General features: G+C 39.4%; 1 protein-coding gene across 8 annotated transcripts in view; it reads left to right on the forward strand.

The window, feature by feature from the left end:
- LOC131689820 (transcription factor collier) overlaps positions 1–26,845 on the forward strand; it is a 158,993-nt gene that overhangs the window by 45,277 nt on the left and 86,871 nt on the right. For all 8 annotated transcript variants that reach the window (XM_058975132.1, XM_058975131.1, XM_058975134.1 and 5 more), the window contains exons 3-4: positions 8,526–8,589; positions 10,342–10,397. In XM_058975132.1, coding sequence (XP_058831115.1) covers positions 8,526–8,589; positions 10,342–10,397 — 120 coding nt within the window. The remainder of the gene's footprint in view (positions 1–8,525; positions 8,590–10,341; positions 10,398–26,845) is intronic.

Below are 26,845 nucleotides of genomic sequence, written 5' to 3' on the forward strand. Positions count from 1 at the left end.
ATGTAGAAAATCGTCCACCATTTGCACTATCTGGCAGAGAAGAGGTGTTATACGGAACTCTCTGCTCTGACGGTATTACGCATGAGGTGCCAAACGGGTTCGCACCCAAAGCGCTCAAACCGTCGTTATCTGATTTGTATTTGTATTTGTATAAAAAAAGTCCAACTGACAATTTGTCTTAATGAACTATACTAAACTAAGGTAGGGGAGTGGGCGTAGCGTATTGGTAAATCGATTGCCTTGTACGCAGCGCACCTGGGTTCGAGTCCCGACCCCGCACATAGGGTTAGAAATTTTTCCTAAGACATTTTTCTAACCCGAAGAGGCGAATGACCTTAAAGTTAAAACCTCTATAATTGAAATAAAAAAAAAAAAAAAAACTAAGGTAAACTAAACATAATTAAAATAGTGACAATACACGACGACGAAACTGTGAAGAGTTCATGACGAAGTCAAAAATTTCAGCAAACTCGTTGAAGCGACGACTCATTGCTAAAATTGGACTATTGGTAGCGCAATTAGTGCTGCGCATTTCAGAATGCAGCAGGGCTCGAGGGCGAAGAGAACGAGTAGGCGTGACACGAAGGTAGCTTGCGCTGCATGTCTCCGGCGTGTTAAAGTATTAAGTCCTAAAAGACGACAACGGTCCTCGTACGGTGGCAGGTTTGATGGATCGTTCCACGGCAATTCACGTAACGCATATCGTATGAATTTACGCTGGATTGCTCCGATCCTAAGGCTCCACGTAGCTTGATACGGGCACCAAACGACGTTTGCAAATTCCAACTGCGGGCGCACCAATGTGCAATAAAGAGCCTTGAAGCATAGAGGATCCCGAAATTCGTTGGATATTTTGAAAATAAATCCCAGCAAACGATTGGCTCTGTCGATGGTCGCTGAGACGTGATGAGTATACGTTAGCTTATACTACGTTGACACTACAAAGTTAAAACACGTTATAATAATTAGCAACAAAGAAAATCTTATCAAGATAGCGTTAAAACACGTTTTAACTCGTAGTGTGAACGTAGTATTATCATCAAGAATGACTCCTAGATCCTTCACGTGGTCAACGCGTTGTAGTAGAGTTCCTGCGATGTTATAGTTGAACGTAAGCATATTTCTCGTTCGATAATAGCTGATGACAAAACATTTTGCAACGCTAAGGACCATCATGTTTCTTACACACTAGCTATAAAAGGTGTCAATAAGATGCTGTAACTCACGGCAATCGGCTTCATTCCGTATAACAAGAAAAAAATTAAGGTCGTCGGCAAAAACAGCTTTCCTCCACGGCTTAGAACGAAAACCGCATCGTTCACGAACAGTAAAAAAAGTAGTGGACCTAGCGTACTACCTTGAGGAACTCCGAAAGTGTTGGAAAAGGATTCTGAAACAATATCGCCAATTTGAACAACGATTTCACGGTGCACAAGGTAGGATCGAAGCCAATGGCAGAATCTTGTAGAACACCCTAGCTTATCAAGCTTTGTTATCAGTATCTCTACGTACATTGCCTTTGATCGTTTGAACGTCTATATGTATAACCCTTTTACGGTTCTACTATGTAATAAATCAACTAGGTGACCATAATCCTTGTTCACGGGCAGTTTTCTGGGAAGTTCCGAGTCGATTACAGAGAAAATACAGCAGTATTTTCGCAATATCGGCGATCGATAAAATGTTAAAAATTTGTTTTCTTTCAATTCTTGTATTCTGCTCTAAGTTAACTGAGTCAAAGTACGACATTCAGTAATTAGGATGGCCGCCCATGCTTCTTGTATAATTTTCCATTATTCTTCATTCCGTGTTCTTTTGGAGCCAATTGATTTTTTTAACGATCTGCCACAAATTTTTATTTTGATCTAGCACCGGATATTGAGCTAGCCACTTCATAACAGAGATATTATGGTCGTCCATCAACTTTTTGACGGTTTGAGCGGCAATCTTCGGTTTACAGTCTTGCATAAACTGGCACTTTTAAGACATTTATCACTCAAAATATGAAAGTAGGGAATCTCCAAAGATCTCCGAACAAAAATTGTAGTCCATGGTACTTTGATTCGACAAATTGGACTAACTTCGCGCCAAAAGAAACAACCCTTAACCGTAATATTCTCTCTTCCATGTTTGAATGTATTGTGATTGACATTTAGAATTTCCTAAACTTCGAATCAATTGTTTTCCACCCAATCCAATCATGTTACTCCTTTGACTCATCTGACCACAGAATGTTCTGCCAGTTTTTTCCTGAATTTTCGGAACCAACCCATTTCAGTTGTTCTTAAACGAACTGGAGCCGAGTCACCACGTATGTACTGTTCTAGTAGGACTTCTCTGGAACTCCTGCCAACAAATTTATTCTAACCAAGCCTCCCCTAGAGAGTTTTAAAATACACTGATTATTTCAGATCATCCCTGATTTTCGATATTGATTTGAATGTATCCATAGCGACTAGTTGTTTGATATAGGATTAGGAACGAAGCTTTTCTAGGTATCCAGTCGATACACGTGGCTCCGGATCACAACGAATATTGAAAACATGTTTTCGATCCTTCTAGGAGACGAGAGTAATATTTCGCTGTGATTTTCCCTCTTCCACGATTGTCAATTCTATTTCCATCACATTACTTTTTCGTGCCACAAAGTTGGTAACGCTCATTGACACATCGGTACTAGTCGTGGGCAAAATAAAGAGAAAGAAAGGTGGGAACATTTGACACTTTTGATTGTATTAGTATTATACTTGTAAAATTAAGCATGGCGTCCGGGCCACTGGAAGTAAGCATAAACATCCGGATCAGCATCCTGATTCTTTGGAGCACGATGAAAAGCGAGAAAAGGCCGAGGTTCACCTCGGATCTTCCAATTCGAACACTTAGGGACACTTTTTGTCTCGAAACTACCGATAAAAAATAATTATGACCGACCCGAAACAAAACTTATGGCAATAGAAAAGCTCACTGCGCCATTTGTTTATGCTTTTCTTTTTCATATCCTCCTGTTTTATCGGCTTCATCGAAGAAAAATGGCAGCCGCACTCACACATAGAAAAAAAATGTGCCCACCTGTATCCGTCTTGAGTCGAGGGTCTGCCTCAAAGCGAAGAAAAGCGTGCCCGGATAAGAATGTGAAGAGTGGCAGATTTGACAAACACAAAACAGATTCAAGATAATCTGTATAAGTGTACGTGTATGCATATGTGTACAATAATATTATTGGTGGCAAACACCTTGAGAACCCTAAAAAGGCTGAAAATACTGGCTTCTATATTCCAAACATTACTTTTTAATTGATTTTGTTTTCAATAATCTCTTTTTTTGGGAAGTGAAGCAGTATTTACGCAATGTCGAACTTGCCAATCGCAAAACCAAAACTATCGCTTTAAGTATGCCTATACCTTATCTGGTATCATCTTGGATTTTCACGTCATTTACAGTTAGACAGGACCATAATTTGATGTTGGAACGGTCTATTCCTGAGAATGATCATAGCAAGGGAAATCCCTCAGTACTAGTGCCCGCCACTAGATAACATCATCTCAATGTATATGGTTATGTAGATCACGACTGGGATGTTATGTTGGAGATTGTGAAGTCGGCTGTCTCAGTCTTTTAAGAAATCAAAACAAGAGTTTCTTACTACCCGACGTTTCGGCCTTTTGGTGATGGCCTTTCTCAAGGGAAATAAAGTTATTCTTTTTCGTCAAAAAGTCGGACGGTCGAACAGAGACCACCGACGCTTCCATAGGTATTATGGAATAAGATTGGGGGACAGGTATAGGATTCGCCACAAGCAGGCAATGCGACCACGAAATAAATATGTTTTTAAGCGGTGGGATGGTTAGCCTCCGAGTATACGAACACTCAGAGCAAAACGGTATTTAGTTATGTTTTTCTTGAGTTTAAACTCTGGACAGCTGGTAATCGAGAGTGATTTACTTTTTCCCTAAACTACAGCAATTTGAACTCCAAACACCCGGCTGGGAGGTATTGCTAAAACTGTGAGCTAGTCTAATACATCTAATCGTTTGAGATTTGGGTTGTGGGACCCCTAGATGATCTTGGCTATATGCACGAAAGTCGTTCGCGATCGATTTCCGAAAATTTAAATCGCGCAACTTATTTATAATGGGAGTGTTGTTTCTACTAAATACTTAGCTCGTGGGACCGCCCTTGGTTGTAATTTCGTTACTGATCTGGACTTACTGATTATTCCTGAATCCATCACGATAAATGACAAGAAAGTACCTCAATACAAATTTCTTTTTTTTTTTTTAATTTTTTTGAGGTAGGAAAACTAGCAAAAGAGAAAAAATATTAATCGAGGGTCGTATACAAACCGAATCTACAAGAGAAAACTAAGAAATAATTTTGAGCTGCCCAAAATCACCATTAACTTACCGATAGATTCACTTTGCATGACGGATACAACAGCAGTTTCAGGCGCGCGTCGTTTGTCCCTTTTCCCAATCAGCATACGGCCACAGATCCTAGCCGATCTTCACTAGTGTTTACAACATTGAGAAAGCTGCCTCGCTCAAGCAATCTAGCTTGGGTGTATACCTAGATATTGAGAGTGCGTTTTGACGCGCGGTCATGGGATACCTGCATGTATCTCGGGTTGGATAAACGCAATGCTTAGTAGCCGCATACGGAAGTTGAGTATTTGCAGTTGTCCTCAGGGCGGCGTTCTGTCTCCTTTGTTATGGAACTTGGTACCCGACGGCTTGTTGAAGAAACTCAATGAGCTTGGATTTCCAACCTACGGGGTTGCTGACGATTACCAAATACTAATTACTGGATTTTGCATCGGAACAATCTATTACTTAATGCAACAGGCATTAAGAGCTGTCGAACAGTGGTGTCGACAAGTTAAATTATCAGTTAACCCAAGCAAAACTTCAATAGTTCTTTTCACGAAGAAGCGAATGACAACCGGGGTTCATCCCTTGCAGTTCTTTGATTCTGAGCTACTGTGTGCAGATCAAGTCAAATACGTTGGAGTTATACTGGATCCAAAACTAAATTGGTCTGCTCACATTGAGTTCAGAGTCAAGAAAGCGTGCATGAGCATACCGACAGCTGCTCTTGAGACACTTCTAAATATCAAACCATTACACATACACCTCAAACAAGAAGCACTATCATGTGCATACAGACTGGCGGTTACTGGGCTTTGTTGATACTGACGGTTCTCTGATGGAGGGACGTTCTGGTGCTGGTGTGTACTGTCGTGGAATGAGATTGGAACAATCTCACTCATTAGGTAGATATTGTACTGTATTTCAAGCAGAAATCTTTGCGAATATGTGCGGGTTGCAATCGGCCCTTCAAGTGAGTTTGTCCGACAGAGTTATAAACTTCTGCTCCGATAGTCAGATTGTAATCAAGGCCCTTAGCTCAGACAAATCACGGTCCAAGCTAGTGATCGTATGCCAAACCCAAATCGAAGAACTAAGCATTGTCAACACTATCTACCTTGTCTGGGTGCCCGGACATTCCGATATTATTGGAAATGAATGGGCTGACGAATTGGCCAGGAGAGGTTCAGCGATTAACTTCGTTGGTCCTGAGCCCGCCCTGCCAATTTCGACAAGTTGGATAAGGGAAAAAATACGGTCCTGGGCTTCGTCCGAACACCACAATTATTGGAGAAATCTACAAACGTGTCGCCAAACAAAGGCGTTTCTAGTCCAACCGTGCCCAGTGATTTCGAAAAATCTCCTACATTTTTCAAAGCTCAGGGCTTTAACTGGCCACTGCAAACTCAATTATCACATGGCAACTATTCAGCCCGCTGAGTCTTTTTCATGTGATCTTTGTGAATCCGACTATGGAACCTCATATCATCTGACATATAGCGCAATTACGATTTCGAGTTTTCGGCCGTCCTTATGTGGATGACACCATGTTTGGACGACCGAAACTCAGAAACATACTAAAGTTTTTTATCCAATGTGGTAAAGAGCTTTAGGCTTGCTCGCAGGCGAGTTGAACTCCTTGTGAATTTAACTTACCTGCTGTTTGTTTTTTGTTTTTGTGCTGTTATTTTTCCCACCCTTCCAACTCTACTTCCCCACACCGCCTTCTCCTTTCCTTCCGCTCAGGAAATGATGAAAACACACGGCAAGGCACGAATCCCCGACTACATACGGGGAACGTGACATTTAAGCCAATATATTTTTATTCCTGATTCCTTCTTTTGTGTTGTCGTTCACGTCTATGTCGTCATCGGTACTACTTCTAAAGGGCAAACACGAAATTATTGCGACACATTCAACAGGGCATAACTTTTTTACCATTGGGTAAAAATCAACCAAATTTTGCACACTTTCTCATTGATGTGTATTGTTTACATGCTGTCAAACTCGAAGTCGTGTTTTTCGATTCAACGAAAATGGAGGTGAGCCAACGCGAGTCAAGAGAACAAATTCTTTCCAAACACCTGGAATTTCCTGACCTGTCGCACCGGCAGTTGGGAAAAATGTTGAACATTCACCATTCAACCGTCTCCAGAGTGTTGAAGCGGTTCCAGGAGCGGTTGACGTTGGACCACAGCAAAGGAGGTGGAGGAAAACCGGGACCGGAGAACAAAAAGACGGAGGGAAAGGTGAAGCCCTTTTTGCACGGAAGCTCTACGAGAAGATGCTGACAAACTATGGCTGCTGTGTGATGGACGACGAAACGTATATAAACCCGATTTTAAGCAAATTCCGGGGTTGGAGTTTTTCACCGACAAGAGCAAGTTCTATGTGGACGACAAATTTAAGAAGAAGAAAATGTCGAAGTTCACCTCCAAATATCTCATTTGGCAGGCCATCTGCTCTTGCGGACTGAGGAGTGAGCCTTTCGTGACAAAGGGCACAGTAAATGGCGAGATCTACAAATCTGAGTGCCTCGAGAAGCGCTTTTTGCCTTTCTTGCAGCAGCACGACGAAGCTCCGCTATTTTGGCCAAATTTGGCATCATGCCACTATTCTAAAAGTGTCCTGGAGTGGTATGAGGCCAATTCTGTCCATTTTGTTCCAAAGGACATGAATCCGCCAAACTGTCCGGAGCTGCGCCTTGTGGAGCAGTACTGGGCAATGATGAAGCGGGAACTTCGGAAGAGCAAGAAGACAGTCAAAGACGAGAAGGACATATTAAGAAAATGGAGAAAAAAAACTGAGAAACTTGTACCGGATGACACTGTAAAGACTTTGATGGAGGGCATCAAGCGAAAATGAGTTCAGTTTTACGCTCAAGGCTCCATCGAATAACTTTTCTTTAGATTTTTGAAGTAAATATATGTATAAAACTACCCTAAAATTTTGGTTTGATTTTAAACATTATAAGAAAATTGGCATGACATTTTCGGTGTCGCAATAATTTCGTGTTCGCCCTTTATGCTGTTCATCACGGAAGCTCTATTTTGTTTCTTGTTCTTACGGGTCACTGTTGCAAATCCGTCTTCATCGGCATTTGTTTCTTTATTGTTGATGTTGGTTGTTGGTTTGGAGGCGTTTGATGTAATCGTTGTTACTTCGTCTATGGTTATGGCAGTTGGTTTACTTGTACTGAACTCGCTCGTTATTGATGTCGTGTTTGTTGCTGCCAAACACACTGCGTTACAGATTGAATTTCCTTAGCAGCCTCTGTGCAAGGTTTTCTGTTGTGTAGCGGCTGATCATAGAATCGTCACATAGGAATCTGTCCTAGGTGCGTGACCAATGTTCGTTCACTACATGTAACACCTCGGATTGGTTTGCATTGGAGGTTAGGTAGGAAGGGATAGGTTTTTGTCGGACGCATTCTCACCACTTGCACGGCGTTGCAGAAACCTGGGAAGAAGTTCCTCCAAATATCTTCCTTAATAGTATCCACTTCTCCGTATTTCGACATATATTGCTTTATAATGCTAGTAGTAGTACGCGGCGCAAGGTCATGCAGCTTCACTTCAATAGTGTCATCGTCTATATATGCTGGGATGCTGTATAAAATGTCATGATTGAACATAATCAGTACCGTATGGCGTAGATGGTGGAATTACATAACAATAACTTCTGCTACGGTGAGCTTCGTGTTCACCTTCAACAGTTGCTCCACTTCGCAAATAGATGGTCTTATTAGACATTTCGAAAAGTCACCAGCAACAGAGTTTGACCGCATCGGGGAATCAATTATTGCATTGTCACTCATTGTTTGTTCACATTTCACACAATAGGAAACCAAATTTGCTTTTGCTAATAGACAAAGCGAGACACGCGTAGATTTGAGTGCGTACCCTGCTATAGCAACGGAGCGATTTTCAGCTTCTGAACTGAGTACGAGGAGAAACCGACTGTTCCAATCGGGAAGCTTTGGTAGTTTTATTAAAATTTAAGTTGTAATCGGATACCGTTCAAATCAATGATTAAGCTAGTGGGAACATAAATCCATGAGGATTTAGTCAAAATTGTATTTTTATAACTTACCTGAAAGAATTATCCTTCACAGAATATCTTTAACTCATTCATAATGATTTTCCTCTCATTGTTTTCCAGGAATCCGATGGCCAGAAAACAAACAACGGCATCCAGTACCGGTTGCAGCTGTTGTACGCAAATGGTAAGTAACAAATGCCTGGTTTCGCTATTATAGACCATTAATTTTAGTTCGTCGAATATATTTGGAAGGGCAAACATTAAAGCAAAAAGCAGCTACACGAATACAACCATGAAACGGTGCGACAAAAGTTTTAATTATCAGCAGTTTGTCCTGCATAATTTATGCAAATAAGGAGCTCTTCTCTAGCGCAGGTATCTTCTTGGCAGGGGCAACATTTAATTAGCATACGGTAACAATTGTTGGTCTTGTGTGAATGTTTCAATCCATGTAGCTGAGAGTGTTATGTGCACTGACTACATACGCTGAATTGAAAAGAAAAAAATCACAAAATGTGAGATATGTTAAGGAGCCGGCAGTTCCAGGGCATCATAATCTACTTCCTCTTATTTGCATATTATTAATCGTTCCATGTGACAACTCAAGACAAATTTAAAGCTGGTTGGAGCTTGTGTATTTACTGAAGCTTCAAAGCTCTGACTATTTTAAATTCCTTCGTTAGGCCCTATTTATCTGCATAATATCTACTCTTGCAGTGAGGATCTGGAAATTATAGTACTTTAAAAAGTCCCATATGGATTGTGTCGTCCGAAATGAACGGCCGCTGGCCGGTCAACACCAGTATCCCTCCATTATTTTTCGTTTTCATATTTTGCGATAAATTATATAAATAATCCAACTCTCGGTTCGGTTCCAGCAGCTCGCCACACCCCAAGCGATACTTTTGTGAACACTTTTGTCCACTAAAATTAAACTTTATTCATAGCAGACTATTATTACACATAGACCTGCACCAGAATGCACACCCATATGGGAAAGATAAAGATTTTCATAATAAATCACACCAAAACAATTACCTCGTCCCACAGCCACCAACCTTCGCCAGGCATGTCCGGTTTTTCGAAAAAGGTGACCACGCTTCTTGCATTGTTCTTCTTGCTCATCATCCCCACACCGATATGACGCACGACGGCTGCTGGTCAAGGTGCAGTCCTAAAATTTCACCTCAAACCAAACCAAACTTTATCAAACTTTGTGGTCCTCCGGTTCGAGCCAAGGCAAAGCAAACAACACCATCGGAGGATACGTTCTTATGTTATTGCTCACTTCCGTCCTTCCTTTCCGGAAGCAACATCCGTCGTCGGCCACGCTTCACCGAACCAGCAGCATGCGTGCATAAGGGTTGTGTGTCGAAAAAGAAAATTTAATAATCGTTGTTTGCTCGCTCCGTGCATAGGTGTGAGTGCTGTTTTCTTTTGTTTCTAGCACGAGCCTTCGGAAAACCGACCAAGGCAAAGGAGCATTAGACAAATAAGATTTCGGGGACCGTTCAACTCCCCAAGTCCCACAGGGAGCAGCAAGCAGCTCACGCAGCCATACTGCTCCTATACTTTCACTTTTCAATGGCAAGCAGCGAAACCGGACAACGCCGGCTTCTATTGGCAGAAGGAGAGAAGGCCAACTTTTTTATCTTCTTAATTTATCCAATTAAAATTAAGTGTTCTGATTGTTGGTTCTTGTGGCGGCTTCCGGGGTTCCCGAGTTTGCGATCGGTTAGCCCCCATGCCGGGGTTTAGTTTAGACGATCTCTTTCATAGTTTTCAATTATTTATCGCAAGTGTTAAATCTAGTTCATACCATAGCAAAACCGACTTCAAGGCAATATATTTTATGCTTTGTTTTATTGAATTCTAAACCGGCCGGATAAATGGCAATTTTAAAATGTTCTTACTGATTTTCTTACCCTCTTTCCAGGTGCCCGCCAGGAGCAGGATATATTTGTGCGGCTCATAGACTCGGTTACGAAACAGGTAAGTGAGCAGGAGTAAGTCCGGCATGCAATTGCGATAAAACTGTCAGCGAAACGATTCTACCCAGTGGATTGTGTTCGTGTGTCTACACTCCAAAAGTCACGGCGGAGTGAAGTAAACTACCTTCTACTAAAATAACTAGCTCTAGGTGGTTGACTGCTCAAAGAAAACCGTATGGGGCGTGAATAATTGAAAGTGGCACTTCGTCTATGGACGGATCCAGTTGCAATGAAATAACGGGTTAAATTGCAACAGACTGCACTGTAATAAAGACTGCTTTTTAGGGTGGGGTGCGTTTAGAAGGGTTCTCCGAATGGTCGGGTTTCAGAATCAGACTAAGAAAAACAACTGAAAGACAATAAAAAATAAGTCGAATAGTGGTCTTCCGGAAATTGTTCAATTCTAACACCACCAATAATATTGTAACTAAAAACACATTTGCTCTACCAAAAGAGAACTAAACCTATTACTAAACCCACCTTTTCAGCACGCTCTGCAACTATCTGCAATAGCTCTGCCACAGCATCCTTCGAGCTGCATTCGCAGCACACCTCTTTCCCTTTCAATGTTTAATGAACTTCTAACTTCATGTCCATAAACATTTCCGATCAAGTAAATTATTTACACTTTCCTAAGCAATTTGCCGACCGAACAGACAGAGAGAAAGGAGTCTATTCTATCCAACTGCAGCACGAACAAGGGGTATCAATGTCCTGCCACTTTCCCCTTCGCATCGTTCCACAACAAAACAGCATTTGCTCTTTTATTTTCGATATGGCCAACCATCAGTGTTTGTTTCTGCCCCTGGTCCTGTGCCGCACTGTCTGTAATAAATCCGTGATTCAATCCGCTTCGGACAATGTGGCCATAAAAGCTAACAACTTTACTTGCTGGTTTCCCTAATCCTTACGGTGGCAGCCAACAGGATAAAAACTATTTGTTCGATGCGGTGACGACGAACCTGCTGCCGAGGTGACTGCACCGTAATCAATTAAGCATTCTCGAACTGTTCGTTAGGTATACTGCTTGACATTTTCGTACACACCCCTCCCTGCCCTGTCGGGATCAGTACGGCAACAACGGGAGCGTTGAATTCGTTAGCGACAGTGAAGGCACCATAATTCATTCGCTACACCCTATTTTAAATTTGACATTTCACTCCCGGCTCGGTACTACCCTGACAGAATCGGGAACACATAAACAAACCATATGGTTGTTTGTTGCAGTTCTACGACATGACAGTTGGTCCTGCCGAACTACCGAACAAGTGAATCAAATCAAAAATTAACGCCTCATTTGATACAATTCGTTAGCTGCGCAAATGCTGAAAGGAGTCGCATTGTTTGTTACTTCTGAACGTAGTTCGGGTGTAGGCCTTCGACAATGGTTGTTTTGATTGGAATGCGATTTTCGTGTATGGCAGTTCATTATTCAGGATTTATGATGCGACAAGTGGTGAAATTTTAAATGATTTTGATAGAGTACCTGCTTTGTTGATACCGTATGGCAGAATTTTCTTTTTCTCGAAACTAGATGGATGAATCTTTAATTGTGTTAAACCTTTTTTGCATCTTCTATCTACCGATAAGAGCTACGCATACCAAAAAAAGTAAAACCGAACCAAATAACTAAAGAAACAAAGAAACAAAGAAACAAAGAAACAAAGAAACAAAGAAACAAAGAAACAAAGAAACAAAGAAACAAAGAAACAAAGAAACAAAGAAACAAAGAAACAAAGAAACAAAGAAACAAAGAAACAAAGAAACAAAGAAACAAAGAAACAAAGAAACAAAGAAACAAAGAAACAAAGAAACAAAGAAACAAAGAAACAAAGAAACAAAGAAACAAAGAAACAAAGAAACAAAGAAACAAAGAAACAAAGAAACAAAGAAACAAAGAAACAAAGAAACAAAGAAACAAAGAAACAAAGAAACAAAGAAACAAAGAAACAAAGAAACAAAGAAACAAAGAAACAAAGAAACAAAGAAACAAAGAAACAAAGAAACAAAGAAACAAAGAAACAAAGAAACAAAGAAACAAAGAAACAAAGAAACAAAGAAACAAAGAAACAAAGAAACAAAGAAACAAAGAAACAAAGAAACAAAGAAACAAAGAAACAAAGAAACAAAGAAACAAAGAAACAAAGAAACAAAGAAACAAAGAAACAAAGAAACAAAGAAACAAAGAAACAAAGAAACAAAGAAACAAAGAAACAAAGAAACAAAGAAACAAAGAAACAAAGAAACAAAGAAACAAAGAAACAAAGAAACAAAGAAACAAAGAAACAAAGAAACAAAGAAACAAAGAAACAAAGAAACAAAGAAACAAAGAAACAAAGAAACAAAGAAACAAAGAAACAAAGAAACAAAGAAACAAAGAAACAAAGAAACAAAGAAACAAAGAAACAAAGAAACAAAGAAACAAAGAAACAAAGAAACAAAGAAACAAAGAAACAAAGAAACAAAGAAACAAAGAAACAAAGAAACAAAGAAACAAAGAAACAAAGAAACAAAGAAACAAAGAAACAAAGAAACAAAGAAACAAAGAAACAAAGAAACAAAGAAACAAAGAAACAAAGAAACAAAGAAACAAAGAAACAAAGAAACAAAGAAACAAAGAAACAAAGAAACAAAGAAACAAAGAAACAAAGAAACAAAGAAACAAAGAAACAAAGAAACAAAGAAACAAAGAAACAAAGAAACAAAGAAACAAAGAAACAAAGAAACAAAGAAACAAAGAAACAAAGAAACAAAGAAACAAAGAAACAAAGAAACAAAGAAACAAAGAAACAAAGAAACAAAGAAACAAAGAAACAAAGAAACAAAGACACAAAGAAACAAAGAAACAAAGAAACAAAGAAACAAAGAAACAAAGAAACAAAGAAACAAAGAAACAAAGAAACAAAGAAACAAAGAAACAAAGAAACAAAGAAACAAAGAAACAAAGAAACAAAGAAACAAAGAAACAAAGAAACAAAGAAACAAAGAAACAAAGAAACAAAGAAACAAAGAAACAAAGAAACAAAGAAACAAAGAAACAAAGAAACAAAGAAACAAAGAAACAAAGAAACAAAGAAACAAAGAAACAAAGAAACAAAGAAACAAAGAAACAAAGAAACAAAGAAACAAAGAAACAAAGAAACAAAGAAACAAAGAAACAAAGAAACAAAGAAACAAAGAAACAAAGAAACAAAGAAACAAAGAAACAAAGAAACAAAGAAACAAAGAAACAAAGAAACAAAGAAACAAAGAAACAAAGAAACAAAGAAACAAAGAAACAAAGAAACAAAGAAACAAAGAAACAAAGAAACAAAGAAACAAAGAAACAAAGAAACAAAGAAACAAAGAAACAAAGAAACAAAGAAACAAAGAAACAAAGAAACAAAGAAACAAAGAAACAAAGAAACAAAGAAACAAAGAAACAAAGAAACAAAGAAACAAAGAAACAAAGAAACAAAGAAACAAAGAAACAAAGAAACAAAGAAACAAAGAAACAAAGAAACAAAGAAGCAAAGAAACAAAGAAACAAAGAAACACGGTTGTCACGGTAAAGATAGATACGTCTACCTTTATCAAGGACACATGATAGTGAACTCGAGTGATTCGTAGTTATTCTGCCTAAGCTCGACCCTCATTATCAGAAGGCAAAAATTAAGCCCGCACGATATTAAGCCTGTTCTAATGACCCTGCCACTTCTAGTTTTCCGATCTGTTTACTTCACATCCTTGCTCTCACTTGAGTACTATGGCTCTAAGTTTCATAACTTTCCCTACCCAGTAATCTCTAGCTAATTGAATGTCGTTAAAACGTAACAAAGAAACAAAGAAACAAAGAAACAAAGAAACAAAGAAACAAAGAAACAAAGAAACAAAGAAACAAAGAAACAAAGAAACAAAGAAACAAAGAAACAAAGAAACAAAGAAACAAAGAAACAAAGAAACAAAGAAACAAAGAAACAAAGAAACAAAGAAACAAAGAAACAAAGAAACAAAGAAACAAAGAAACAAAGAAACAAAGAAACAAAGAAACAAAGAAACAAAGAAACAAAGAAACAAAGAAACAAAGAAACAAAGAAACAAAGAAACAAAGAAACAAAGAAACAAAGAAACAAAGACACAAAGAAACAAAGAAACAAAGAAACAAAGAAACAAAGAAACAAAGAAACAAAGAAACAAAGAAACAAAGAAACAAAGAAACAAAGAAACAAAGAAGGTAAGAAAGCAAGAAAGTAAGAAAGGGAGAAAAGCCAATAGTAAGAAAGGTAGAAGGTAATAAAGTAAGAAAATAGAAAGATGAGAAAGTAAAAAACAGGGAATGTTAGAAAGGAACAAAGTAAGAAATAAGTTATGGTTTTTCGTTTCACACCACACTCGACTAGGGGTTTGTTCAGGAACACAATTACACTCAGGTTTTCTTACGCGGGGGATACTGGCCGCGTAAATGAAAACCGTATAAATGAAAACCGCCAAAATTTCCAAATCCGCGTAAATGAAAGCCGCGTAAATTTAAAAATCCGCGTAAATAAAGACCGCGTAAATTTAAGAATCCGCGTTGATGAGAACCTCGTTAATGGACACCGCATAAATTCAAAAATCCGCGTAAATGAGAACCGCGTGAATTAAAAATCCGCGTAACAAACACGCGTAGATATACCACGTAAAAAACGCGTAGAAAAAACCTGAGTGTAGTGCCTCCGTTTTTGAAGCTAGCATCAATCCGGTGCTTGCGAAGTCCTGCCACTAAGTTAGTGTCAGATTTTAATGAGACGAAATCAAAACGAAAATTTTATAACTAATTTAGTTATAGGTTGTGTTCCGTATCGAGAAATCTGATTTTTTTTAAATTTTCTCTTTAGTGTAAAATGCGCTTTCACCCAAAAAAAATTTCTCCACTGAAGAGAAATAAAGCATTCAGAAAGTAAGAAAGAAAGAAAGTTGAAATGTGAGAAAATAAGCTAGAAAATATAAAATAAGGAAGAAACTGTAGGAAAGTAAGAAAGTAGAATGTAGCAATGCTTGAAAGCAAGAAAATGAGAATGCAAGGAGGAAGTAAAAAAGGAAGAAGCTTTTCTCCGAAAGTAAGAAAGCAAGAAAGTGGAAATGATTAGTGAAGATATAAGGAAGTAAAAAATTGTGATTTAAAAAATTAACAAATTGAAAAAGTAGGAACACACAACTGTAAGAAAGTAAAAAAGTAAGAAAGTATGATAGTAAGGAAGTAAGAAAATAAGAAATATAGTAAAAAAGTAAAAATAGATAGGAATCAAGAAAGTGAGGAAAACAAGCAAGAAAAAAAGGAATAATTTAAGAAACTCAGAAAGTAAAAAAGTGGAAAAGTAAGAATGCACGAAAGCAGAAAAGTAAGAAAGTAGGAAAGTAGGCAAGAAAATAAATTGAAATGGAAGGAGGTAAGAAAGTAAGAGAGTAAGAATTTGGGGTAATAAGAAATCAAGAAAGTAAAAAAGTAGGAAAGTAAGAAAGAAAAAACGACAGTACTAAAGCGAGATAAATTAAAAAATAAGTAAGAAAGGAAGAAAACAAAAAAATGGAAAAGACTTCCTAAAAGTAAGGTACTGCATCAATGAGAAAATAGGAAATTAAAAATATAGGAAAGTGAGAAAGTAGCATAGTAAGAAAGTTAGAAAGCATGGGAATAAAAAAGATTAACAGAGAAAACATGTTACAAAGTAAAAAATAAGGCTAAAATAACTACAAGAACATATTGAACTGACATAACATAAACAATCATTTAAAAAAAGAACTAGTAAACAGTAGTTTCCTAGAAACCCCTTTATTCCAGCATCACTATTCAAACAAAACAGTAACCAGTTTAATCTTCGTGAGACCGTCGGCCTCGCTTTTCCCTTTCAGTCGCTTGCACTGATTATCTCATCAGCAGACGCGTGCCCTCCGTCCTTCTTACTTCGTGCTACGCCCCACCAGTTAGCACCACTTCAAGCGCTGTGGTGGTGGTGGATTAAAATCACCTCTCGCCTCTCGCCATTCTCATTTTTTAAACCCGAATGATTCAAATCCAATGATAAGCGAAAAACCCACACTAGTCGCTGCCTAGCCGCCAATCTGCCCGCCCTCGCGTCCGTTTTACGTGCAGTGACTGCTCAGACTGTGAAGAATCCATTTAGATATGGTCAGCGTGATAAGATCGTAATCTCGCGCGCACAAGCATGCTGTCAGTGTTGCGTCTATGCGGACGCTTGATTGCCTCTCATTGCGCTCTCAGTGCGCCGGGACTGGGAACCCTTCGCTCACCCGATAAGTAGGCAATTATGCAAGTTTTTTTTGCCTTCCCCTGCTTCCACTGCTGGATCATGGACAGGGCAACAAGCATTTTGCACATGTGGAAAGGGGTGATTCAAATTACAATTTTATTCCACTTCATTCGGAAGGTATCGAATATCCTATTAAAATGCAGTATGCCTTTTTGTTACATCTCTAACCCCGCTGATCGTTAGTGTGATACAATGTTACTTGGCACTAAGAGGGGCCACTTTCGGTTCACGAAAAAGGGCGAAAGCTGAGCATCGAGAGAGAGAGAGAGAGAGGGTAATTTATCATACGTTCGAGCGCGCAACTTCGCTAAGCACCACGTGATTCTTGGCTGGCCGGTCGGGTGCTCCCTACCAAATTAACAATTATTGGTCTGCAGATGGAGGGACGCGTTTCGGCGTGTGTTAGATTTACGGGATCATTTATTCCAATTATTCCTAATCGAATTGTACCCAATTTGTATGCTGACTGACTAACTAACTGCGCACATTGTTCCGTTTCTTTGCGTGCTAATTTGCGTCGAAGGGTCTGACCGGGCAATGGTTGGTGTCAGAACGCTGCCCTGGTCTTAAAGTTACCAATACTTATTAGAGTATACTGACAGTTTACTGGGCCTTCAAGATCCAGAGAATCCCACAAACCTGTAAAAAGGTTTGAGTATTTGGGTGCGTAAGAGCAAAGAAAAATTTCCATCGATAGATAAAAAAAAATTAGAATGATTATTATATTTATAGCGCAGGTCACTGTAATTTGTACGGAGTTTTTAAGAAAATCGGTCAGAAAGTGTTACTAGTAATATTTTTGCGATGGAGAATTTCGAATAGATTAGCTAGATGCTACGAGTTACGCTAGGATTGTGCGTTAACACGTAATAATATGCTTCGTTTGAGGATGAACAGTAGAGTGGGACACAGTTATTCTGGTTCTAGAATAACTGTGAAACTCGATCGGTGAAACTATAGTTTGGCGCCCATAGTTGAAAGTTTACATGGGATTTCGCATGAGGAAATCGACTTTTACAAAATAATTCATCTAAGAGTCACTTAGCACCTTCTTAAAATAATTCGATGTGTAATTTGTATAGAAAATTTATCAAGGAACCAAAATCTCTAAGACCACAAAACGCTTTGACAATTGTCGAAAAAGTTATTTGACAAAAACCGACTGATGGTCTGATGATTTATGAAAATTTCAATTTTCATGCCATCAAACTTTCTTTCTGCTGGCGATCGAATAATATACAAAATTTTTAACTTTCTCGAATTGTGTACAAAAGAAGACTCAATTTATCCTTCAGCGACCCAGTGTTTCTGTGCTTGCCTAACCGAGACATCACTCGGTACCAGCCAGTTGCTTTAGGCGTCCACACATGTTGTGTGAACTGTTTGGATTTAATGTCTAACTAATGCCAATTTGGTGTTAGTTTGGATATATCGTTGAACTAACATCAAGTTCGTGTTAGTTACTGACGAGTGGAACACGAAACATTCAAATCCAACTTGTCTTCGAGACTTTGTTTCTTTGTTCAATTTCCTATAAAAACCACATAACAATTTTTTTCTAGAGGGACACTGGCGACTCCTACAGGAATTATTTTGTGAAAGTTACTTTTCCCATACGAAATCCCATGTAAACTTTAAACAGTGGGCGCAAAAATATAGTTTTACAGATCGAGCTAAGAATTTACACTATTCTTCTAGGGCCGAAATGATACCCAAAATGTTACGCTGAGTAGGAATCTAATTTTTGTCCCACCCTAATGACCAGTACTCCGACCGAAAAGGAAAAAATATGAAGTAGTCATGACCAGACCGGGTAGAAGGTAAATAGCATTTGAAATGCAAAGTTTTTAGACTTGAGTTCGACATGCGATCACTAATTTTGATCTCGAATTTGTCCAACTAAATGCTTTTAGGGCAGCCTGACTGTCAGAGCAAAAATTCATTCTTTTACCGCAAATTCCCTGTTGCAGTTCCGATTGTACGCCATACAGAATCGAGAAAATTTCTACTTAGAATACGGTACAGTATCAACCAAGCGAATAAGATTAGTTCAATCTCATTTCACGACAATAGACACCAGCACCGGCTCGGCCCTCCAACAAAGAACCGTCAGTATAACAAACGTACGTATTCTTCAAGTTGTCGGTCCATTCAGCCAGAAAGCCATTCCTAGCGAGGGGGAGTTCCCAAATTCAAAGTTTTACAAGGAAAACTATATGTGGGTGTAAGGTCACTGGCAGCAAGTGTATACTTATCCCAAGTAACCAATTGGGGCCTGTGTCTTGTGTAGCTAGCTACACGATCTATTGAACTACTGTTCCAGAGCCCAGTAATCTTAAGACGGTATACACAAAAAAGTGGTTCACCTTTCAAAAACACATTTAGTGGTTTTATGTTCAAGGGCGCCTCTAGAGCTGCAGTAGGTGTTGTCGAGAATGCACCAGTCATCGCCATCAAGACCATTCTCTGAAGACGGTTTGACTTTAATTGGATTGTCATGACTTCTCCCTTCTGCCACCTAACAAGGCACCCGTATGCCAGTATTGGTCTAACAATCATCATGTAGATCCACCCACTGAATGTACTTGTGTTTGAGTCCCCAAGATTTGCCGAAAACCCGTTTACATTGGCCGAAGGCCATGCAAGCTTTCTTGATTCTGAAATCGATGTAAGCTATCCAATTAAGTTTTAAGTTAACAATTACTCCAACGTACTTAACTTGACCTGCGACAATAATTTTAGAGTCAAAGAACTGCAACGGACGAGCTCCGGTTGTAATCTTTCGTTGCGTGAAAACCACCATTGTTGTTTTATTTAGGTTAACGGATAGTTCAACGTGAAGACACCATTGCTCAGTAACACATAAGGATTGTTGCATCAAATCAAAAAGTGTGACGATGCAAATACTGGTGATCATAATACGATAACCATCGATGAAAAGTATCACATGTCGGAAAGCCAAGCTCATTAAGTTTCTTTAACAAGCCATCAGCGACAAGGTTCCATAGAAATGGTGACAGCACACCACCTTGAATACATCCGCAGCACTCCACTTTCTTATTTCTACTTGCCTTAACGATGAGCACAGGAGTCGATTGCTAAGCATTACGTTTATCCAGGTAGTCCCTCACCTCGCGCTCCTTCCAAAATAGATTCGAAAGACACGCTTTTCCAACCCCTTGGCTCAGAGGATCAAACTGCATTTCTATATGCTTTGCGAGCCGACCCGTCCTTGCGTCTGCGATTTCAAACTCTTTTTTATACCTTTTTGAGTCGAACAAGTTCGATATTCCACCAAGGTGTTCTTCAGAAGCAAGCATAACTTGAAGCGGACAAGCCTCTTGGTACGCTGCTACTGTGAGTGGGTTTGTTTTATGCACGACCTCATCCAAGTCACTTGGAGATGCTATCGTCGGAAGATACCCATAAAACCTTGTCGCCAAGCTATCTTCGTAGAGGGCCCAGTTCGTAGATTCGGGATTACGATAGGTGACGATATCTAGCGAGACGTTTAAATGATTCAAAACGATGTACTTATGATCTGATAACGACGGTTCGAAGTCGTTTGGTTCAAGCCAATTGGCCAACTCATGAATAATACCGTCAGAGCAGAGAGTTACATCTAACATCGCTTTCTACCACAGTATGATACAACCCTTTTAAAATCATCAAACGGTGATGGTTAGATATGCTGAACAATAATCGTATTTTCTGTTAATGCTATCAAAAGTTTTTTCTTTTTTTTATTTCGACTATGTTAGTCACATATTCTTTTTTACGTTTTAACGACATTCAATTAGCTAGAGATTACTGGGTAGGGAAAGTTATGAAACTTAGAGCCATAGTACATAAGTGAGAGCAAGGATGTGAAGTAAACAGATCGGAAAACTAGAAGTGGCAGGGTCATTAGAACAGGCTTAATATCGTACGGGCTTAATCATTGCCTTCTGTTAATGTCGTTAAAACGTAAAAATGTCGTGAAAACGTAAAAAAGCTATCAAAAGTCATATTGACTTCGACAGCCAAATATCGAGAGTTGTGGGGTCGGATAGCACTACACGTTTGTATACATGCACGAGGCATTTCACGTGGATTTGTCATGGCACTTTTCTAGAAAGCTACGAAAACGGGGTTAAGTAGCTTTCCAACATAGAAGTTTTCTTTAAGGAAATGCGGTTCTTCCTTCCTACATAGATTCGTAGTTTCTGTACGTTTATGCTGATGATTCATTTGTGATATTCTAATCATACACAATCACAGAACTTATTGTACAGCACCTAGAAGATACAAATCACATTGACTTATAATCGCCTATAGCGAACCTCGAAATGAGTATTAGGGACAAGACCATCATTTGAATCCCACGATTTGCGAAGAAATAAACGTCCGCTGTGTCAGAGATTCGCTTAACACAGCAAGGATTAGACCCACGACACTCCTTGCGTATCTGGCATATTTTAGCCCTACCAGCCATTCAGTCCACGGCACGGACAAACATCTTATCTTGAGAACCCCTGTTTTAAATCGCCTCCGACCACGTGGGAGCAGAAACTTAGCGGATCAATTTTTGGCTGAAATGCTTCAACCCGTCGGATGCCACAGGGCCTCTAGGCTAATTTCGTCCAGAGAAAGATATAATTGAGAATTATCTGTGTTCAGAATTACCTTGGGACCAAGGGAAGCGATGATCTTCGGGCGTATGCTTTGCCCACAGCGAACGCGCATTGACACGAGATCTATGCCCATTAATTCACGTGTGTACGGGAATCTAGATTCAACATGTTCAATTTCACATTCAATACTTCCGAACGGTCTTATTCTTGGGCTGCGGAGGCTAACACCGAAATCACACGGAATACAACACACTTCACTTAGTGGACACACGTGTTTATTCGCTCTCCTGAGTTTATTCTAGGATAAATTACGGTCTAATAATTTACGGTTAATGTGATTGCTAGTGTGGTTTTATTCGAACTAACTACTGCCTAATCTATCACATGATAGCAAGGTGGTGAATATAGCATCCGATCACACCCGAATGATCTTTATTTTCCAATCTCATTAATTATTCGGGACTTTAACAGACTCCTATTTAACAACAACAGCCACAGTCGGTAACTAACTTCCTAGATGAAATTAGCCCCACCTTTCAATCTATCTTCTGACCTCGCACAAAGCAGAAGCAAAAAATTGCTACGCTATAGGCATCTGCGAAGCAAGCCAGTGCTTTGTTCTATATTCAGTGCACAAACAGTATTGTATCGTTGCCCCCAGCTGCGCAGTGAAATGAGTCTGCCAAAAGAAACAAGGTGCCCGCGCTACGGAACAAAACTCGTGTCAGACCCACACCTAGTTCATATAAAAATGGAGCTTAATCTTGCGAAAGTTATGTACATTCAGCTCCACCACGTCAAAAACTGTGTTTTAATCACGTTAGGAAGTTTACACAGGTAGAAAACTTCATTTCAAAATAGAACATGCAACACAAGCTCGAATTTAATAACACCAGAATCAAGATCCCTGTGTACATTGAAAATGACATGGTGGACGTTCGTGTTCAGGGTCTGGCACCGCGCCCTAAGGAAGATTACATCAAACGAATTATGTCGCAATACGGAGAACTTGAATATATTATAAATAACACTTGGATAAACATTTTCAGAGGTATTCCTGACGGCGTTCGTATTGTGATGATCCGCGTAACTAAACCAATGCCAACTTACATGACTATTGAATGCAAATCACCGAAGGATGGCGTAACCTATAAGCAAACAACACTGATCACATATCTTGGGTAGACCCTAACAAGATAATTCTGTAACCAGACAGCCCATAACGGAAAAAATGCGCTGAAGCATCTCATCTACCACAGCCAACTCTAACAAGCAGCCACCAACACTTACAGTAAAAAAACCAAAAACAACGACCCAATTTACCAATAATGAAGGGACAAAGCCCACGACAACCGCTCCCAAACCAACAATTAAGAAAGCTAATACCGATGAAGACGGATTTGCAACAGCGATGATAACACGGACATAAACGATAACGCAAGAGGAGGCAGACTGAATGACAGACTGAATTTTTATTGTAAAAACTTAAAGATCCACGGCTTACTTGTGCAAACACATCGCTATACACGGGATACAGGAACTAATCCACATGTTTCTAACAATAAATATTTCACTTCCACACATTGGGGACGAATCTTTCGGTAAACTTGTGAAGTATTATTATTCTAAATACTTGAGAAACTATCCACACCAAACTCATAAAAGGCGAGTGCGGAAGACTCAGCAAAAATTCTCCGACACAAAACCGTGAATGTCTTTGTTACTGCTCCGATGTTCCTCCGATTCGATAAAATTCTAAAATCATGCCAAATTTAATAACAATAACAATTTTCATCCTTAACCCTAAGATGTTTTGGTAGAACATCCATAAAACTTGAATACCACTGCAAATCCGTTAGCATGCTTTACACCAAAAGGATTTGATGAAGCGGATTATTATTTAAAGCAAAATACTCTCCTGGCAATGATGCTCGGATTTTTCAGAATTACTGATTTTTCAGAATTACTGCATCTTTGATAGTTAGTTTTTCGAAAAAATTAAACATGTCACCTTATAATCTCCCACATTACTTGGAAGTTAATGAGACCCACGTACCATCTAACTAATTTCAACGTTTTCATTCATTCACAGAAAACTCTACATTTTATTGCACTAAGCTACATTTACACCGACTATATCCTAGCAAAAATTCGACTTCCATTCAATCGCGATTAACTACAAAAACCTCACTTCTTAAATCCCCCAAATATTGCTACTATGACATTGTTTATACTACCTAATCAACCTACCCAATTGCAGCCGAAAACATCGGATTACCAACGATATATCCCAAAATCCGAACATCTGTAAATCAATTAAATTCAAATAAGAGCTTCAGGGAAGCACATGCATTATCCCAGAAAAGTAACAGGAGCATACGACCCGCCAAGAGCCCTAACCTATCCTAAAGCCCACTCGATAACACCCTCTCGTTTTTCCTTACGACCGACAAGATTTTCATCCGCCACCCGCAACGATGAATGGCGCGAACCGCAAGCGCAGGAAAAATATCTATTAACCAAGCCAGAACGCTTGCCCGGCGTTGATCCTAGCCCGAAATCCGGAAGGATAATATTAGCCTTAAAAATCTTGCCAAAATTATGCTTCCCTTTTACGGCTGGTGAGAAGGGCAATACAGCCACAGGCGGCCGCACATATCAACTAACACAGCCTGGACAAAAAAGGAGGAAAGAGATAACGATGAGCGAAAAGAGGAATAATAAATTGGGTTCTAATCTCAACTGCTTCCCGTGCCAGGGTTCTGGGTTGGGTTGAAAACGACACGATGAAACACGGGGAAGCGCAATTGAAGGTGCAATAACTGGTCGAAAATGGTAACAGCTGGTGGATTACGATCTAACCTTGATGGTGATGATGTCATCCTTTTTGGGAAGGTCGTTAAATGGTATGTGTTTAATTTGAAGAATTTTTCAGTAACAATAACAGTAACAGAATTCAAAATTAATGAAAATTTACACCATAATGATAAACTTTTGAAACACAGTTTGTATAAAATATCGGAACAGTCTTATTTGTATAGAGTATCGCTATAGTTACTAACACTACACTGTAAGTGAAATGCATACAAATGTAAAATATATCTGGACTTAAAGTATTATCTTGTGGTAGATTTTGTCTGCATATTTACGTAGTCGAATACATCAAGAAATCAATGTTTCAGCTGTTAATCACGGTTATGTGGTCCTTTCTGAATATTAAATTGCGTAGCAAAAAATGAGCTTCCACAAACTTTCACAAAATTGCGGAACGCCCAGCATTCCTCTAATCTAAACAATCCAAACCGAATCCACCGGCAAATTGACACAAATTATCAGATTGTTCACAAATCACAGCTTTCCCATGACAGACAAAAAAAGACTTGATCATCCTTCGAAAACTGACCGCTTACCGTTGCCCTGAGTAAACGTTCAGCCAAACACACACACACTTAAAAAATCCGAAAGCAGAATGGAGCCATCGACAGCGAATCCCCGGCTCCCTGCTGCTATGGCTGGAGCTTCCGCCCGGTGCGTTAAAATTTTACCCATCACCAATGCGCAAACAGACGCGGGGATTCGTTTTGTTTACATTTCAAATCCGTCTCCTGGGGACGGTCGATTCTCGCCGGTTTGTGCCATCACACTGCTCTGCCGAGCGCACTAAGGCCTTACTGGCTGGCACACAGGATAGATCGCTAGAGAGTATGGTCAGTTCTTTACCCGACTCACAGTTCGACGAAGCGAAGAGGCTTACAATTAGATTGATTGAATGAATGTACCGCCCTGTGCCGAAAAAAACACCTTTCCGCCCATAGGCCAGATTCTGTAGGTGAATATAAAAAAGATGCCCGTCTCATTCCAGTGCTGAATGGTGTCCGTTCTGGACTTCATACAAGTGCGGCGATCAAATAATTCATGAAATTTTATTTATGGACTAAACGGTGAACACACGAAGAGTGTAATCGGTGCAAATGGAGGCTTTCGTGTCAGCTTTTTGCTCCGGATGTCTGTGGATTACGGTGTTTTTGTTTATAAACATTGACATGCAAATCGGGCATTTTATCAGTAGCACATGGCTTTGTGGCTTGTCAGAAAAATGTGGACATTTGCTGTTTTTGTGACGATTTTTTTTGCCGAGGCGAATGTCGATACCAGCAAACCTTTGACAGATGTAAACAACCAACCAATCTATATAAAAACCGAATCCAATTGCCCAAAACAACTTCCTTCCCATGTCGCGTGCGCCGTCCACCCGATCCCGATTCCAAGTATCCGATTTCCAGGAAAATAAAGAAATCAAAATTATTAATTGTACTTGTTTGCCTACCGTGGACGCGGCGATGCCGTTTCTCTACCCTCTGCCAACACGTGGTTTGCCTGCTGGGGAGGCCACGTGCGACGGTCGCGTGGCATCGATAATCAGGAACAAAAAGCCAGGGAAAATGATTAAAATTTACGCAATCGCTTTCGGCTGCCGGCTGTCGCGTAGACAAATAAGGGGGCGTTACGAACTCGAAATTTTGTGCTGCGGCGGCGGTGGCGGCGGCGGCGAACGATAGACGATGGCAATTGTGGGCCAAGAGGAAATAATCATTTAAATATCACTAATCGGATCGACGGGGGCTGGGAAATTTATGTTCGCTTGCTTTGCCTGTGAAGTGGTGCCGCGGGTAACTGGGATAGCATGTTTGTGGGAATCGTAAAGAGTCACGGAATTTGAATGCCTTTCCCGTCTTTGGTTGATCGGGAAATACTGTTAAGATTATGCATTTCGATTCTGGAAATCTTGTTTGAAACAATAGAATATGAAATATATTCTGTATCCAGCATTGAAAGAACTCGAAAATAGACATTTCCTTATTTGTTCCTACTTTTGAATTTGTAATTGCTAATAAGTAAAAACCACATTAAAAAGCGGTTCCAGGTTGGCGCAAATGGTAATTGTAGTACATATGTCGAAGGATGGTTCATCGGCTTTATGCTTTTTTGTGTGCTATATTTGTTTAGCATTTACGATAAGTGTGCTCATGTCTTACGCTTGGTACGAATTGAGATATGGATTTTAGAATGTGGCTTATGTTTTGTGACGCGTGCCCCGGCGCCTCCGATCAGATTGAAATATAATACTTGGCTCGATGCTCTCCGGGTTCTCTGTGAGGATGCTAGCTAACTGAGATGTGCTATTATTTTATTGTTGCTAAAGTGCTTCAACAATTTTTGTTACAGTTTTAATGTTTTCGTATTTGGAATGTTGAAGATCTTTTAGATATTGTATTTAACGATTTGAAATTTTTGCTAATATCAGATACTATAAACAGCGCTATAATGAATTTTGCACAATTCAAAAACCACATCACAAAATCCATTTTAGTTATACTGAACATCTAAAGCGATTGATAAAAATCATAGTTCAATGTTTTTGACACAAATAGAATGAAGATTGAGGATGAATAACAAGCTGTGGATTCACCCACAATAGGTGAACTGCGAAAAGCTATTCGAGAGCTGAGGCCGTTTGGAATCAAGAAATCTCGGCTGAACTGCTA

Source organism: Topomyia yanbarensis, chromosome 3 (genome assembly GCF_030247195.1).
Source record: "Topomyia yanbarensis strain Yona2022 chromosome 3, ASM3024719v1, whole genome shotgun sequence".
Classification (NCBI taxonomy): Eukaryota; Metazoa; Arthropoda; class Insecta; order Diptera; family Culicidae; genus Topomyia; species Topomyia yanbarensis.